The 19,056-nt window shown below is 43.9% G+C and overlaps 1 protein-coding gene across 1 annotated transcript in view; it reads left to right on the top strand.

The window, feature by feature from the left end:
- Positions 1-19,056, top strand: part of LOC141106780 (uncharacterized) — a 111,245-nt gene that overhangs the window by 3,104 nt on the left and 89,085 nt on the right. Inside the window, exon 3 of the mRNA XM_073597708.1 lies at positions 3,218-3,340. Coding sequence (XP_073453809.1) covers positions 3,218-3,340 — 123 coding nt within the window. The remainder of the gene's footprint in view (positions 1-3,217; positions 3,341-19,056) is intronic.

The following is a 19,056-nucleotide window of genomic DNA, read 5'->3' as shown; positions in this document are numbered from 1 at the left end:
TATGTAATCAGCCACCACACATGTGAGATATCCCCGCGATCGTCAGATTGAGAACAATAATTCGAGCTCCAGACCTCCCGTGTACATCTAAAGTGATAAGCTGTAAAGGCTTTTAAAGCGTGGCCTATGTATTATATAATGTACGTTGTTTGTTGCCGTTCCACGAGTGTGCGCAGTTTTAAAGCGTGACATGTTGGGTATCTATATACTCGGTGTTACATCATCTTTTATATTTTACAAAACAATTGGGTATTATATTGTGTTTGTGCATTTATATTCATGAAAGTGTTTTTTTTTTTTTTTCCCAAAAAAATGTAATTTGAAAAACTTTTGCGTAAATATTGTGCAACATAAAAAAAAATTGCAACACCCACCATTTTATTCTCTAGGGCCTCTGCTTAAAAAATGATATATATAACGTTCTAAGTAGTTTTCTAGCAAAAATATACAGAATTTTACATGTAAACAACAACTGTCAGAAAAAGGGCGAGTCTTCAAGAGGTGAAACATGAAAAACTCCCGTTATATTTAGGACAGAAATAAGCTGGGGGTCATTCACACGTCAACAAAGAGGCCAGATGTGAATGACCGGCAGATCATTGGAGGAAAAACAAGTTCAAAGGTCACCTAGAAATGAGTCTGAAGGACGCCGAGGTGATCTTATTACCGAATTCACGAAGGAAAATCCATTTCCTTCCACTTAATTCATATTTCAGGCAGAAGTCACTTCATCTTTTCTATTGGTTTCTATGTGTCCTCTTCTCTCCACAACACTGCGCTGACCTGAGCTTCATTACAGTGCAGAACACATAGAAAACAATTGTTGTGTCCGTCCATTCACCTACATTATACAAGTCTGCTACAGTGCAGGTCAATGTGAATTCACACAGGAGAGGAGAGCTGCCCGATCGCTTTACAGTGTGCATCACATGGATGGAAATGTTATTATCCTGCATTTTACTGCAAGTCAGTGCGAGTTCAGCCTACATCACATCCACATGGCTCATATAACATCTCTTCTCTCTCTTCTTTCCCTCTTTCTTCTCCTCTTCTCTCCTCTCCTGTTTTCTCTCTCTCCTCCTCTTTCCCTCTCTCCTCTCTATTTTCTTCTCTCCCCCTCTCTCCTTTCTTCTCTCTTCTTTCCCTCTCTCTTCTCTTCTTCTCTCCTCTCCTGTTTTCTCTCTCTCCTCCTCTTTCCCTTTCCCATCTCTCTTTTCTTCTCTCTCCCTCTCCCCTTCTTCTCCGTTCTCTTTTCTTCTCTCTTCTCTTTTCTTCTCTCCTCTTTTTTTTTTTTTTTTTCTCCTCTCTTTTCTTTTCTCCACTCCTTGTCTCCTCTCTCCTTTCTTCTTTCTCTTTTCCCCACTTCCCTCTTTCTTCTCTCTCTTTTCCCCACTTCCCTCTTTCCTTTTTCTTCTCTCCCCCCTCTCTCCTTTATTTTCCTCTCTCTCCTTTTTCTTCTCTCCCCCTCTCTCCTTTATTTTCTCCTCTCCCCTTCTTCTCTCCTTTCTTCTCTCCTCTCTTTTTTCACCCCTCCCTTGTCTCATCTCTCCCTCTCTCCTCTCTTCTCCCTCTTTTCCCCGTTCTTTTTCTCTCTTTTCTTCTCTCCCCCTCTCTCTCTATAATTTTCTTCTCTCCCCCTCTCTCATTTCTTTTCTCCCTCCTCTCTCCTTTCTTTTCTCCCTCCTCTCTCCTTTCTTTTCTCCCTCCTCTCTCCTGTCTTTTCTCCCTCCTCTCTCCTGTCTTTTCTCCCTCCTCTCTCCTGTCTTTTCTCCCTCCTCTCTCCTGTCTTTTCTCCCTCCTCTCTCCTGTCTTTTCTCCCTCCTCTCTCCTTTCTTTTCTCCCTCCTCTCTCCTTTCTTTTCTCCCTCCTCTCTCCTTTCTTTTCTCCTTCTTCTCTCCTTTCTTTTCTCCTTCCTCTCTCCTGTCTTTTCTCCCTCCTCTCTCCTTTCTTTTCTCCCTCCTCTCTCCTTTCTTTTCTCCCTCCTCTCTCCTTTCTTTTCTCCTTCTTCTCTCCTTTCTTTTCTCCCCCTCTCTCCTTTCTTCTCTTTAATTTCCTCTCTTATCTTTTCTTTCTCCTCTCTCCCTCTATTTTCTTTCCTCTCTCTTTTCTTCTCGCCTCCTCTCTTCTCTCATCTTTATCATGTTTATCCTCACTCCTCTCTCCTTTCTTCTCCCCCCCTCTCCTCTTTTTTTCTCTTCTTTCTCCTCTCTTCTTTCTCCTCTCTTCTTTCTCCTCTCTTCTTTCTCCTCTCTTTTCTCATCTTTATCCTCTCTCCTCTGTCTTTTCTCCTCTCTCCCTCTCTTTTCTTCTTTTCCTCTCTTCTTTCCCCTCTCTCTTTTCTCCTCTCTCCCCTTCTTCTCCATCCTCTCTCTGTTCTTCACTCCACTCTATGATCTTCTTTCCCCCTCTCTCTTTTCTTCTCTTTTCTTCTCCTCTCTTCTCTATCCTTTCTTCTCTCCCCCTTTCTCTTTTCTTTTCTTCTATTTCCTCTCTTATCTCTCCTCCCTTCTTTCTTCTTTCTCTTCTCTTCTCTCTCCCTCCCTCTGTTCTTCTCTCCTTTCTTCCCTCATCTTTCTCCTCTCTTCCTCTCGCCTCTGTCTTTTCTCTCCCTGTCCCTCTCTTTTCTCTGCTCCCTCTCTCTTCTCTTTTCTTCTCTCTCTCCTCTCTTTTCTTCTGCCCCCTCTATCCTCTCTTTTCTTCTCTCCACCTCTCTCATTTCTTCTTTTTCTTCTTCCTTCCTTCCTTCCTTCCTTCCTTCCTTCCTTCCTTCCTTCCTTCCTTCCTTCCTTCCTTCCTTCCTTCCTTCCTTCCTTCCTTCCTTCCTTCCTTCCTTCCTTCCTTCCTTCCTTTCTTCCTTCCTTCCTTCCTTCTTCTTTCTTCCTTCCTTCCTTCTTCTTTCTTCCTTCCTTCCTTCCTTCTTCTTTCTTCCTTCCTTCCTTCCTTCTTCTTTCTTCCTTCCTTCCTTCCTTCTTCTTTCTTCCTTCCTTCCTTCTTCTTTCTTCCTTCCTTCCTTCTTTCCTCCTCCTCTCCATTTCCTCCTCCCCCTCCTCAATTCCTCCACTTCCTCCTCCTCCTCCTCCTCCTCCTCCTTCACCTCCTCCTCTCCATTTCCTCTTTCTCTCTTTTTTTCTCCTCTCTCCCGATCTCCACTCTCTTTTCTCCTCTCAAATGTCAGGTAGCAATGCCTTTGTGATATATATTATAACTCCTTTATTAGGATTATGGACCCATAAAGAAGAAGCCCTGCAATCCTCCACCTTACCCCCTGATATTTGGGAGGAACAACGACACGAAGATCCTAGAAGTCACCCAGAAGATCATTGAGCTGCTGACAGGAGAGGTGAGCGGTGCCGGGAATTCTGGGACATTATCCAGTAACAGACAAGGGATGTGTCTGGATGGTGACTGTATCATTGTGTGTGTCAGGTTCCTATAAGGTGTCAGGATGTCACCGTCTATTTCTCCATGGAGGAGTGGGAGTATTTAGAAGGACACAAGGATCTCTACAAGGATGTCATGATGGAGAATCAGCCGCCCCTCACATCACCGGGTAAGAGGAGACTTTTATTTCTTGTAAGGGAGGGTGCGGGATCTGTAGCCGGACTTCTCTGGTCATAGTGTCTTTCCAACAGTTGAACAGGAATATGGAACCATGCCAGAGCGATGTCCCACTCCTGAATATTTACCCCATATTAAGGAAGAAAACACTTTTCAGGGATTTCCGGTAAGTTATGGAAACTTAGATTTAGAGAGTTAAAACAGAAAGATTAGACAGTAAAAGTTCCAAATATTTTGCCCAAAAGATTTTGTGGAGCGAGACAATTCATAAAAATGCACTCATTCATATGTATACATTTAGGTATAGTTGGGTAATGTGTATCTTGTAGTCTGCTGTCTGTATCGTCAACGCGTTTCACCGGGAAGGCTTCCTCAGGACACAGACAGGAGAGTAGCAAGCTTCCTAGTACAATATACCTACTGGTGTACTAATACAACATTAGTATACCAGTAGGATACAATATTCACAATACTACATACTTAGATATACACTTACAAGTCTAGATCTGTGTATCCATAACAAAAGGCGCAGCAGCCAAATCTTCCTCCAAAACGCGTCTGGAGCAGGAACAGGACACCAAAAACGGGCAAACCCCCTCAACAAACTATAGGTAGAGACGGGCAGACAAAAAAGATCTAGATATTAAACACATATACCATACAAGTGTAAAGCCAAAATAAGACGGGACTATAGAGTGGGCCTGGACATCTGATTTGTATAACTTAGAAATCCTAGAGTTTTTGATAAGCATCAGGATATCCTGACTACATGTACTCCCTCTAACCCTGGTACTATAATACTATTGTGGATTTTGGACAGACACTCAATGTACCACCCTGACATGCCCATCAAAACTCTAGATCCGTGTCTAGATCTGAGTCCTGAGGAAGCCTTCCCAGCGAAACACGTTGACCATACAGACAGCAGGCTACAAGATACATGCTACATGCAACTATACCTATACAGTATGTATACATATGAATGAGTGCATTTTTATCAATTGTCCTGCCCCACAAAATCTTTTGGACAAGACATTTGGAACTTTTACTGTCTAATCTTTCTGTTTTAACATTTGTATAAAAAAGAATAATATTATTTTTTAAAGATTTGTCTCCCTTGCTTTGACCATTATAATCCGCCCTCCTTTAGGTTGCTGGAGTGTTCTCCGGTCTATACCTATCTTTTTCCCGTGCATAGTAATAGTTTTGGAGAATCTCTATAGTAAAAATAAAGAAATTGATCTACAGTAATATCTGTGGAGTTTCTCTACAGTAAAACCGTTGGATACTCTAATGTTTATGTGGTGGAGGTTATATACGGTAAAAGCTCTGGAGAAGATCTACTGTAAAAGTAGAGTGGATTATTTTCTGTAATGATCCTCTACTGAAAAAGCAGTAGGGATAGGAGTAATAGCTTTGGATTCTTTGTAGTAAAAGTAGTGGAGGCACCTTAAAATAAAAGCTTTCAAGATATGGTGACAGGTTTGGAGATCCTCAACAGCAAAAGACGGGGAGATTACGCACAGTAAACGCTTTGGAGACTGTGAGGTTATGTACAGCAATATCCTTAAAGATTCTCTATGGTAGCAGATGATCTACACTAACAACTGTAGTGATTCTCTACGGTAAGAGTAGTAGAGTTTATTTACAGTAATTGCTTTGGAGATTCTGCACAGTAAATAGATCATCTCCCTTTTATGTATTTTTGTTTTGTCAAGCTGGAGGACGGTCTGAACATTATAGTTGTGCCAAAAACAGAGGAGGATGGGTACATAGACGAGGCTTACCCAGACAGGATCAAAGAGGAGGAAATCCCCGTAGAGATTGCTTCCAGTGAGTAGAAAGTGAAAACTACCTTCAAAATCAATGTCTGTGATTTGATGTCTTTTTTTTCACCTGTAATTGTTTAAGGAAATCTGTAATTCACACATTCCACAGTTGCCAGCAGCACTTTATGGTTCAGATATATCCTATAAATACGGCTGTTCTGTGAAGCCCTCAGAGGTTTGTTAGAGAACTTTAGTGAACAAACAGCATCATGAAGACCAAGGAACACACCAGACAGGTCAAGGATAAAGTTGTGGAGAAGATTAAAGCAGGGTCGGGTTATAAAAAAATATCCCAAGCTGTGAACATCTCACGGAGCTCTGTTCAATCCATCATTTGAAAATGGAAAGAGTATGGCACAACTGCAAACCTACCAACACATGGCCGTCCACCTAAACTGACAGGCCGGGCAAGGAGAACATTCATCAGAGAAGCAGCCAAGAGGCCCATGATAACTCTGGAGGAGCTGCAGTGATCCACAGCTCAGGTGGGAGAATCTGTCCACAGGAAAACTATTAGTTGTGCTCTCCACAAATCTGACCTTTATAGAAGAGTGGCAAGAAGAAAGACATGGTTGAAAGAAAGCCATAAGAAGTCCATTTGCAGTTTGTGAGAAGCCATGAGTTGGACACAGCAAACGTGTGGGTGAAGGTGCTCTGGTCAGATGAGACCAAAATTGAACTTTTTGGCCTAAAAGCAAAACGCTATGTGTGACATCACCCTGAACACACCATCCCCACCGTGAAACATGGTGGTGGAAGCATCGTGTTGTGGGGATGCTTTTCTTCAGCAGGGACAGGGAAGCTGGTCAGAGTTGAGGGGAAGATGGATGGAGCCAAATACAGGGCAATCTTAGAAGAAAACTTGTTGGAGTCTGCAAAAGACCTGGGACTGAGGTGGAGGTTCACCTTTTAGTAGGACAACGACCCTAAACATACAGCCAGAGCTACAATGGAATGGTTTAGATCAAAGCATATTCATGTGTTAGAATGGTCCAGACCTAAATCCAATTGAGAATCTGTGGCAAGACTTGAAAATTGCTGTTCACAGACGCTCTCCATCCAATCTGACAGAGCTTGAGCTATTTTGTAAAGAAGAATGGGCAAAAATGTCCCTCTCTAGATGTGCAAAGCTGGTAGAGACATCCCCAAAAAGACTTGCAGCTGTAATTTGTATCATTTATCATTTTTATATATATAGATAGAGATAGATATATATATATATATATATATATATATATATATATATATATATATATATATATATATATATATATATATATATATATATATATATTCACAAAAGTGAGTACACCCCTCACATTTTTGTAAATATTTTATTCTATCTTTTCATGTGACAACACTGAAGAAATGACACTTTGCTACAATGTAAAGTAGTGAGTGTACAGCTTGTATAACAGTGTAAATTTGCTGTCCCCTCAAAATAACTCAACACACAGACATTAATGTCTAAACCGCTGGCAACAAAATTGAGTACACCCCTAGGTGAAAATGTCCAAATTGGGCCCAAAGTGTCAATATTTTGTGTGGCCACCATTATTTTCCAGCACTGCCTTAACCCTCTTGGGCATGGAGTTCACCAGAGCTTCACAGGTTGCCACTGAAGTCCTCTTCCACTCCTCCATGATGACATCACAGAGCTGGTGGATGTTAGAGACCTTGAGCTCCTCCACCTTCTGTTTGAGGATGCCCCACAGATGCTCAATAGGGTTTATGTCTGGAAACATTCTTGGCCAGTCCATCACCTTTACCCTCAGCTTCTTTTTAGCAAGACAGTGGTAATCTTGGAGGTGTGTTTGGCGTTCTTATCATGTTGGAATACTGCCCTGCGGCCCAGTCTCCGAAGGGAGGGGGATCATGCTCTGCTTCAGTATGTCACAGTACATGTTGGCATTCATGGTTCCCTCAATGAACTGTAGCTCCCCAGTACCGGCAGCACCCATGCAGCCCCAGACCATGACACTCCCACCAGGCTTGACTGTAGGCAAGACACACTTGTCTTTGTACTCATCACCTGGTTGCCACCACAGACACTTGACACCATCTGAACCAAATAAGTTTATCTTGGTCTCATCAGACCACAGGACATGGTTCCAGTAATCCATGTCCTTAGTCTGTTTGTCTTCAGCAAACTGTTTGTGGGCTTTCTTGTTTATCATCTTTAGAAGAGGCTTCCTTCCTCCGCAGTGTGCGGCGTGTGGTCTGAGCACTGACAGGCTGACCCCCCACCCCTTCAACCTCTGCAGCACTCATACATCTAATACCAAAGACAACCTTTGGATACGACGCTGAGCCCGTGCACTCAACCTCTTTGGTCGACCATGGCGAGGCCTGTTCTGAATGGAACCTGTCCTGTTAAACCGCTGTATGGTCTTGGCCACCGTGCTGCAGCTCAGTTTCAGGGTCTTGGCAATCTTCTTATAGCCTAGGACATCTTTATGTAGAGCAACAATTCTTTTTTTTAGATCCTCGGAGAGTTCTTTGTCATGAGGTGTCATGTTGAACTTTCAGTGACCAGTATGAGAGAGTGAGAGTGAACCAAAACCAAATTTCACACACCTGCTCCCCATTCACACCTGAGACCTTGTAACACTAACAAGTCACATGACACTGGGGAGGGAAAATAGCTAATTGGGCCCAATTTGGACATTTTCACCTAGGGGTGTACTCACTTTTGTTGCCAGTGGTTTAGACATTAATGGCTGTGTGTTAAGTTATTTTGAGGGGACAGCAAATTTACACTGTTATACAAGCTGTACACTCACTACTTTACATTGTAGCAAAGTGTCATTTCTTCAGTGTTGTCACATGAAAAGATAGAATAAAATATTTATATGTTCATTAATGTGAGGGGTGTACTCTTTTTATATATATATATATATATATATATATATATATATATATATATATATATATATATATATCTATACATCTATACATATATATATATGTATAGATATATATATGTATAGATATATATAAAATCTATCTCAATCAATGTACTGTGTGTGTGTATATATTATTATTTTTTAACTGTCTATTTTGGTATTGCTGTTCAGCCAAGTGCATCCAGAATATTTGGTTTCATATTCAGCACCTGGAATTTTCATTTTGGTGCACCACTAGTTTGTAGGCAATATAACTTTCACAAAATCCAATTTATTTACACTTTTTAGGTTTTTTTTTTTTCTTTTTTTTTTAACCAAAGACATGTAGTAGAATACCTTTGGCCTCAATTTATGAAAAAAATAGATTTTTTTCTTATTTTTTTTATTGGATTTGTTTTATAATTGTAGAAAATATTGGCGTTTTTTCAAAATTACGGGTCTTTTTTTCATTTATATAGTAAAAAAATAACAAACGCAGTGGTGATCAAATACCACTAAAAGAAAGCTCTATTTGTGTGAAAAAAAATGATATCAATTTCATTTGGGTACAATGTTGCATGACCGCGCAATTGTGAGTTAAAGTAGCACAGTGCTGAATAGCAAAATATGGCCTGCTCATGAAAAGGATAAAACAATATGTAATGCAAAGCTTATACTAAATTCTAAATTCTCTGACTCTTTTCAGACTACCAAGTGTGTGATATGCCCCTGAGTCCCCAGGCAGAACAAGCCGGCTTGCCATGCAGCCGCAGGCAGTACATTTGTCAGGACTGCGGCAAGGCCTTCACCCGCCTCTCCCACTTCATCATCCACCGGCGGATCCACTCGGGCGAGAAGCCCTTTGAGTGCTCCGAGTGTGGCAAGAGCTTCTCCTGCAACTCGTACCTGGTGAAGCACCAGCGGAGCCACACGGGCGAGCGGCCATACTGCTGTGGTGAGTGCGGAAAGCAGTTCAACCAGAGCTCCAACCTCTTCAAGCACCAGAAGACTCACACAGGCCACAAACCATTCGTGTGCGACCTGTGCGGCAAGTCCTTCACGCAGAAGTCCCACCTCGTCATCCACCAGATCGTCCACACCGGGGAGAAACGTTTCGGCTGCTCGGAGTGTGGCAAGTGCTTCAGCAACAACGCCCGGCTGGTGGCGCACGTGCGGGTGCACACAGGGGAGAAACCGTTTGGATGCCCGCTGTGTGACAAGCGCTTCACGCAGAAGTCGCACCTGGCCAAGCATCACATCGTCCACACCGGGGAGAAACCATTCAGCTGCGTCCAATGCGGCAAAAGCTTCATCAGCAACAGCCACCTGGTCATACACCAGCGCTCCCACTCCGGGGAGAAGCCGTACTCCTGCTTGCAGTGCGATAAGCGTTTTACGCAGAAGTCAGACCTGGTTCGTCACGAGAAGATCCATGCCGGCGACCGGCCCTTCGCCTGCCCCACGTGCGGAAAGCGTTTCCTGTGCAAGGCCTACCTTGCCCAACATGAGAGAATCCATGTGGGCAAGGACACGTGACAATCGGCACTGCCAGTTTTATTTGTTACAGAGAACCAGCCATGGCTGGGCTTATGCAATAATCTGAACATTAAACATGATATTAAAAGAAAGATTTTGCCTTTACTTCCTCTGAAGCAGCTTTACTTGAAGGATACTCTGGAGTTGGGAATCAGATGACCGAGTCAGTTTTGTCTAAAAGTGGCTCCGGGGCTGGAAATCAGATCTGAAAATCAACTTGGTCAGAGGCTGACTGGAGCTGAAAGTCAGATCTAAGAACCAGCTTTGTTTGAGAATAACTCTGGAGCTGGAAGTCAGAGCTGAGAAACATCTTTTTCTGAGGGATGCTCAGGAGCTGGGAGTCTAATCTGAGAACTTTGCCTCTGAAGCTGGGAGTTAGAGCTAAAAACAATCAGATTCAACGAAAGGTAAACTCTGTAGCTAGGTGTCCGTATTAAAAAGCAGATTTGTTGTGGTTGACTCTGGAGCTAGGAGTCCGATCTAAGAATCAGCTTCATCTAAAAGTGACTTAGTAACCAGAAATAAGATCTGAGAACCAGCTTTGAGGATAAGTTTGGAGCTGGACATCAGAGCTGAGAATCAGCTTTTGCAGGGGGTGCTGAGACGCGGGAAATCTAATCTGAGAGTTAGCTTCCTGTAAGAACAACTCTGGAGCTGGGAGTCAGATCTGAAAATAAGCTTTATTTAAAGGTGACTCTGGAGCTGGGTGTCAGATCTGACTATCAGTTCGTTTGAAGTTTGACTCTGGAGTTGGGCATCAGATCTGACATTTAGTTGAGTTGGAGGTTGATTCTGAAACTAGGTGTCAAATCTGACAATCAGTTGGGTTGGGGGTTGATTCTGGAGCTGGGCGTCAGATCTGATAATCCGCTTGTTCGGAGGTTGACCCTGGAGTTGGGCGTCAGATCTGACAGTCAGTTCGGTCAAAGGTTGACTCTGAAGCTGGGCGTCATATATGGCAATCAGTTCGATCAACGGTTGACTCTGGAGCTGAGTTTAAGCTCTGATAATTGGTTCGGTCAAAGGTAGATTCTGGAGCAGGGCGTCAGATCTGACAATCAGTTGGGTCGGAGGGTGACTCTGGAGCTGGGCATCAGAACTGACAATCAGTTCAGTCAACGGTTGACTCTGGAGCTGGGCGTCAGATCTGAAAATCAATTGGTCCGAGGTTAACTCTGGAGATGGGCGTCAAGTCTGACAATCAGTTGGGTCAGAGGTTGACCATGGAGCTGGGCATCAGATCTGACAATCCGTTTGGTCAAAGGTTGACTCTGGCGCTGGGCGTCAGATCTGATAATCAGTTCAGTCAGAGGTTGAATCTGGAGCTGGGCGTCCGATCTGATAATCAGTTCAGTCGGAGGTTGACCATGGAGCTGGGTGTCAGATCTGATAATCAGTTTGTATATGTAAGCTCTGCTGCTCTTTAATCCACAGTGACGAAACGTGCTGGGACGGATAGTGGTAATGGCAGGAGAAGCCTCTGTCAATGTGGTGCAGCAGTACAATCCTACTGCGGAGCGGTGAACAAGACACAGGCAAGCTGTTGGTCTGTCGGTGACTCTGGAGCTGGGAGTCGGATCTGAGAATCGGCTTGGTTTGAGGGCGACTCTGGAGCTGGGTGTCAGATCTAAAAAGTAGCTTTGTCTAAATGTGACTCTGGAGCTGGGGGGGGGCAGATCAGAGAAACAGCTCTGTCTGAGGGCAACTCTGGAGCTGGGTGTCAGATCTAGTCAACAATAAATATAACAACTCCCCACTCTCTGTTAAAAAAAAATCTCAAATCTGCTGGTCTCCAAAAATTAGAACAGAATTTATATGTAAGCTCTGCAGCTATCTAATCTACAGTGATAAAGCGCGTTGGGGTGGAGAGTGGTAATAGCAGGAGGAGCCTCTCTCAATCTGGAGTGGCAGTACAATCCTAGTGTGGAGCAGTGAATGAGACACAGGCAAGCTGTCGGTCTGAGAGCTACTCTGGAGTTGGGAGTCAGATCTGAGAAACGGCTCAATCTGAGAGCGACTCTGGAGTTGGGAGTCAGATCTAAGAATCAGCTTTGTCTTTAGGTGACTCTGGAGCAAAATAATTACAGACTGAGTATTTACATTCTTGAATCGGCCCTGGCGGGACTGATTGTCTTTAATATACAATAATGGTGCACTATCCCTTTAAGAAGTGAAAAATGAAAACGGCAAAGTGCAACATGCAGAAGGTAAATTATTAAACGTAAAGTGAACAAAGTCCATTTAAAGAGTAACTCCACTTTTGCTGGGAAAAAAACAATCCCATCTAGGTGAACACCAATGGCTCCTGCCTACGCGTTTCACCATAAACGACATATAATCCTTCTTTCAGTCTAAGGCCGACTCTGGAGCTGGCAGTCAGCTTTGTCTGAAGGCGACTCTAGAGCAAAATATTTATAGACGGAACCTTTTGATTTTTGAATTTGCCCTGGCAGGACTGGTTCTCTTTAATATAAGGCCATCCCTGTATGTGTTTTATAATCCTTCTCTCAGTCTGAAGCTGACTGGAGCTGGGAGTCAGATCAGAGAATCAGCTCAGTCTGAGGTTGACTCTGGAGCTGGAAGTCCGATCTGAGAATCGGCGCGATCTGAGACCGACTCTGGAGCTGGAAGTTGGATCTGAGAATCAGCTTGGTCTAAACTTTAGACCAAGCTGATTTTTAGGTCTGACTTCCAGTTTCAGAGTCGCCTTTAGACTCTCTAAAGGCGACTCTATAGCCGGGAGTCGGACCTGAGAAACTCCTTGGTCTGAGGGCGACTGAAGCGGAGAGATCTGAGAATCAGCTCTGTCTGAGGGCAACTCTATAGCTGGGAGTCAGATTTGAGGATGAGATCGGCCTGAGAGCAACTCTGGAGCTGGGAGTCAGATCTGAGCATGAGCTCGATCTGAGGCCGACTCTGGAGCTTGGGAGTCAGATCTGAAGATGAGCTTGGTCTGAGGCCGACTCTGGAGCTGGAAGTTGGATCTGAGAATCAGTTCGGCCGGAGGCCAACTATGGAACTGGGAGTCGGAGCTGAGAATCAACTCGTTCTGAGGCCGACTCTGGAGCTGGGAGTCAGATCTGAGGATAAGCTCAGTCTGAGGCCGACTCTAGAGCTGCGAGTCAGATCTGAGAATCAGCTTGGTCTGAGGCTGACTCTGGAGCTGGGCATCAGATCTGATATTCAGTTTGGTCGGGGATTGAATCTGGACCTGGGTGTCAGATCTGGCCAACAATAAATGTAACAACTCCCCATTCTCTGTTAGAAAAATAAATAAATCCCAAATCTGCTGATACATGTATTAGATCTCCCAAAATTACAAACAGAATTTATATGTAAGCTCTGCAGCCCTCAAATCCACAGTGACAAAACATGCCGGGGGGGGGGTGTGGTAATGGCAGGAGGAGCCTCTGTCAATCTGGTGCGATAGTACAATAGTCGGCAGTAAAATCCTAGTGCGGTCTTTGTTAAAAAATAAAAAAATCCTAGTGCGGAGCGGTGAACGAGACATAGGCAAGCTGTTGGTCTAAGAGTGACTGTGGAGCTGGGAGTCAGATCTGAGAAACGGCTCATTTGAGGGTGACTCTGGAGCTGGGTGTCTGATCTGAGAATCGGCATGATTTGAGGGCGACTGGAGCTGGACGTCAGATCTAAAAATAAGCTTTGTCTAAATGTAACTCTGGCCAACAATAAATATATCAACTCCGCACTCTTTTAAAAAAAATCCCAAATCTACTGCTACATATATCAAATCTCCCAAAATTAGAGCAAAATTTATATGTGAGCTCTGCAGCTCTCTAATCCACAGCGACAAAACATGTTGGGGCGGAGAGTGGTACTGGCAGGAGGAAACCCTGTCAATCTGGAGCTACAGTACAATCCTAGTGCGGAGCAGTGAATGATGCAGAGGCAAGATGTTGATCTGAGACTGACTGGAGCTGGAAGTGAGATCTGAGTATCCGCTTAGTCTGAGAGTGACTCTGGAGTTGGGAGTCGGATCTGAGAATCGGCTTGGTTTTAGGGCGACTCGAGCTGGGAGTCAGATCTAAAAATCAGCTTTGTCTAAAGGTAACTCTGGAACTGGGGGGGGGGGGGGGGGCAGATCAGAGAATCAGCCCGGTCTGAGGGTGACTCTGGAGCTGGGAGTCAAATCTAAGAATCAGCTTTGTCTTTAGGTGACTCCAGAGCAAAATATTTACAGACCAAGCATTTACATTCTTAAATCGGCCGTGGCTGGACTGGTTCTCTTTAATATACAACAATTGTACGCTATCCCTTTAAGAAGTGAAACATATGAACACAGCAAAGTGCAGCATGCAGAAAGGTAAATTATTAACCATAAAGTGAACAAAGACCATTTAAAGAGTAAGTCCACTTTTGCTGAGAAAAAAAACAATCCCATCTAGGTGATCACTGATGGCTCTCTCCTACGCGTTTCATCATATCGCCATCATCGGGGACCCTGACTACGTTGATAATGATAAAACGCGTAGGGAGGAGCCAGTGGTGACATGACAAGAATTTTTGAGACACTGGGTTTGGACTTTGTCACTGTATTTAAACAGACTTTGTTCACTTTGTTTTATCATTTACCTTATGCGCATTGCACTTTGCTGCTTTCATTTTTTTTACTTCTTAAAGGGATAGCCCACTATTTTTGTATATTTGAGCTCAGTTGAGTATTCGGAGGATTAGCGTGCAGATCACTGCTTTATTTGTTATTTTAGCATAAAGTCCTTTCTAGATTGTTTATTGGTTCTCTTTGATGTGAGAAAGGCCATCTCTGTATGTGTTTTATAATCCTTCTTTCAGTCTGAGGCCGACTCTGGACCTGGGAGTCAGCTTTGTCTGAAGGCGACTCTGGAACAAAATAATTATAGATGGAACCTTTTAAATCTTGAATTGGCCCTGGCAGGACTTGTTCTCTTTAATGTAAATAAGAAACTGACTCTGGAGCTGGGAGTCAGATCTGAAAATCGGCTCGGTCTGAGACCGATTCTGCAGCTGAAAGACGGATCTGAGAAGCTGATTTTTAGGTCTGACTTCCAGTTTCAGAGTCGCCTTTTGACTCTAAAGGCGTCTCTGGAGCTGGGAGTCGGATCTGAGAAACCCCTTGGTCTGGGCGACTCTGAAGCTGAGAAATCTGAGAATCGGCTCTGTCTGAGGGCAACTCTGGAGCTGGGAATCAGATTTGAGGATGAGCTCGGTCTGAGGCTGACTGGAGCTGGGAGTTGGATCTGGGAATCAGCTTGGTCTGAGGCCAACTCTGGAGCTGGGAGTCGGATCTGAGAATCAGCTCGGTCTGAGGCTGACTCTGGAACTGGTTGTCAGATCTGATATTTAGTTTGGTCAGAGTTTGAATCTGGACCTGTGTGTCAGATCTGGCCAACAATAAATATAATGACTTCACACTCTCTGTTAGAAAAATCCCAAATCTGCTGCTACATACAGTATCTCACAAAAGTGAGTACACCCCTCACATTTTTGTAAATATTTTATTCTATCTTTTCATGTGACAACACTGAAGAAATGACACTTTCCTACAATGTAAAGTGAGTGTACAGCTTGTATACCAGTGTAAATTTGCTGTCCCCTCAAAATAACGCAACACGCAGCTATTCATGGCTAAACCTCTGGCAACAAAAGTGAGTACATCCCTAGGTGAAAATGTCCAAATTGGGCCCAATTAGCCATTTTCCCTCCCCGAGGTGTCATGTGACTCGCTAGTGTTACAAGGTCTCAGGTGTGAATGGGGAGCAGGTGTGTTAAATTTGGTGTTATCGCTCTCACTCTCTCATACTGGTCACTGGAAGTTCAATATGGCACCTCATAGCAAAGAACTCTTTGAGGATCTAAAAAAAAGAATTGTTGCTCAACATAAAGATGGCCAAGGCTACAAGAAGATTGCCAATACCCTGAAACTGAGCTGCAGCATGGTGGCCAAGACCATACAGCGGTTTAACAGGACAGGTTCCACTCAGAACAGGCCTCACCATGGTCGGCCAAAGAAGTTGAGTGCACGTGCTCAGCGTCATATCCAGAGGTTGTCTTTGGGAAATAGACGTATGAGTGCTGCCAGCATTGCTGCAGAGGTTGAAGGGGTGGGTTGTCAGCCTGTCAGTGCTCAGACCATACGCCGCACACTGCATCAAATTGGTCTGCATGGCTGTCATCCCAGAAGGAAGCCTCTTCTATAGATGATGCACAAGAAAGCCTGCAACAGTTTGCTGAAGACAGGCAGACTAAGGACATGAATTACTGGAACCATGTCCTGTGGTCTGATGAGACCAAGCTAAACTTATTTGGTTCAGATGGTGTCAAGCGTGTGTGGCGGCAACCAGGTGAGGAATACAAAGACAAGTGTGTCTTGTCTACAGTCAAGCATGGTGGTGGGGGTGTCATGGTCTGGGGCTGCATGAGTGCTGCCGGCACTGGGGAGCTACAGTTCATTGAGGGAACCATAATTGCCAACATGTACTGTGACATATTGAAGCAGAGCATGATCCCCTCCCTTCGGAGACTGGGCCTCTGGGCAGTATTCCAACATAATAACGACCCCAAACACACCTCCAAGACGACCACTGCCTTGCTAAAGAAGCTGAGGTAAAGGTGATTGACTGGCCAAGCATGTCTCCAGACCTAAACCCTATTGAGCATCTGTGCAGCATCCTCAAACGGAAGGTGGAGGAGCGCAAGGTCTCTAACATCCACCAGCTCCGTCATGGAGGAGTAGAAGAGGACTCCAGTGGCAACCTGTGAAGCTCTGGTGAACTCCATGCCCAAGAGGGTTAAGGCAGTGCTGGAAAATAATGGTGGCTACACAAAATATTGACACTTTGGGCCCAATTTTGACAATTTGACTTGTGTACTCACTTTTGTTGCCAGTGGTTTAGACATTAATGGCTGTGTGTTGAGTTGTTTTGAGGGGACAGCAAATTTACACTGTTATACAAGCTGTACACTCACTACTTTACATTGGAGCAAAGTGTCATTTCTTCAGTGTTGTCACATGAAAAGATATAATAAAATATTTACAAAAATGTGAGGGGTGTACTCACTTTTGTGAGATACTGTATATTAAATCTCCCACAACTAGAACAGAATGTATATGTAAAACAAACTATGAGGATGAGAGCTACTTGTTTTAAAAGTGACAAAATATATAGATAACAAAATATACTAGACGGGTAATAATGATCGACAGCTGCTAGCACTGATCACGTCCCATAAAGGCGTGTGAAAACAATTGAAAATTACTATGCTGCGCTATCTCCTAACATTAGTTCCAACAAATAATGGCAGGAGAAGCCCCTGTCAATCTAGTGCAGCAGTACAATCCTCGGCAGTAAAATCCTAGTGCGGAGCGGTGAACGAGACACAGGCAAGCTGTTGGTCTGAGAGCGACTCTGGAGCTGGGAGTCAGATCTGAGAAACATCTCATTCTGAGGGTGACTCCGGAGCTGGGAGTCGAGTCTGAGAATCAGCTTGGTTTGGGGGCGACTCTGGAGCTGGGTGTCAGATCTAAAAGTTAGCTTTGTCTAAATGTAACTCTGGAGCTGGGGGGGGGGGGGGGGATCAGAGAAACAGCTCTGTCTGAGGGCAACTCTGAAGCTGGGTGTCAGTTTTGGCCAACAATAAATATAACAACTCCCCACTCTGTTAAAAAAAAAATCCTAAATCTGCTGCTACATAAAGCAAATCTCCCAAAATTAGAACAGAATTTACATGTAAGCTCTGCAGCTCTCTAATCCACAGTGACGAAACGCATTGGTACGGAGAGTGGTAATGGTAGGAGGAGACTCTTTCAATCAGGAGCTGCAGTACTATCCTAGTGGGGAGCGGTGAATGAGACACACGCAAGCTGTTGCTTTGAGATCGACTCTGGAGCTTTGTCTTTAGGTGACTCTGGAGCAAAATAATTACAGACCGAGCATTTACATTCTTGAATCGGCCCTGGCGGGACCGGTTCTCTTTAATATACAACAATGCCTTTAAAAAGTGAAACATGAAAACAGCAAAGTGTAACGTGCAGAAAGGTAAATTATTAACCATAAAGTGAACAAAGTCCATTTAAAGAGTAAGGGCTGGTTCACACCACAAAATCGCACTCCGGGTGCGTTTCTGCATGTGCGTTTAGGGCGCTTTTGATGCATTCCGGTGCGTTTTTTCTTCCCCCCCCACTATACTAGGATCCAGTGCGTTTTTGATGCATTCCAGTGGTTTTTAGTGCGTTTTTGCTAAATTTTACTGTGTTCCAGTGCAGGAAAATGCACCATGTTGTACTTTTTTTTCTGGAACTGAAAAGCCCTGAAACTGACCGCACTGGTGTGAACTATGCCATTGGAAACCATATAACCTACTTTCCATGCGTGTTTGATGCAGAACAAAAATGCACTGGACTGCATGTGGTGTGAACTCGCCCTAACTCCACTTTTGCTGAGAAAAAAACAATCCCATCTAGGTGATCACCGATGGCTCCTCCCTATGTGTTTCATTATAACTGACAGGGCACACTGACGACGTTGATTATGATGAAACGCGTAAAGTGGACAACAGTGACATCACAAGAATTTTTGAGCCACTGGATTTGGAATTTGGCACTTTATTTAAAAAGACTGTTCACTCTGTTTCATCATTTACCTTATGCACATTGCTGCTTTCATATTTTTCACTTCTTAAAGGGATAGTGCACCATTTTTGAGCACAGTTGAGTATTCAGAGGATTAGTGTGTAGCTTACCCGCTTTATTTGTTATTTTAGCACTAAGCACAAAGTCCTTTCTGTATTGTTTATTGGTTCTCTTTGATGTGAGAAAGGCCATCTCTGTATGTGTTTTATAATCCTTCTTTCAGTCTGAGGCCAACTCTGGAGCTGGGAGTCAGCTTGGTCTGAAGGCGACTCTGGAGCAAAATATTTATAGACGGAACCTTTTGATTCATGAATTGGCCCTGGCAGGACTGGTTCTCTTTAATGTAAGTAAAGCCATCCCTGTATGTGTTTTATAATCCTTTCAGTCTGAGACCGACTCTGGAGCTGGAAGTCAGATCTGAGAATCAGCTCCATCTGAGGCTGACTGGAGCTGGGAGTCATATCTGAGGATTAGCTTGGTCTAAACGTTAGACCAAGCTAATTCTCAGGTCCGACTCCCAGCTCCAGAGTCACCTTTAGACTCTAAAGGCGACTCTGGAGCTGGGAGTCAGATCTGAGAAACCCCTTGGTCTGAGGGCCACTCTGAGGCAGAGAGATCT

This window comes from Aquarana catesbeiana, linkage group LG08 (genome assembly GCF_042186555.1).
Source record: "Aquarana catesbeiana isolate 2022-GZ linkage group LG08, ASM4218655v1, whole genome shotgun sequence".
Classification (NCBI taxonomy): Eukaryota; Metazoa; Chordata; class Amphibia; order Anura; family Ranidae; genus Aquarana; species Aquarana catesbeiana.
The sequence above is the reverse complement of the archived record's forward strand: the minus strand, read 5'-3'. Positions and strand labels throughout refer to the sequence as shown.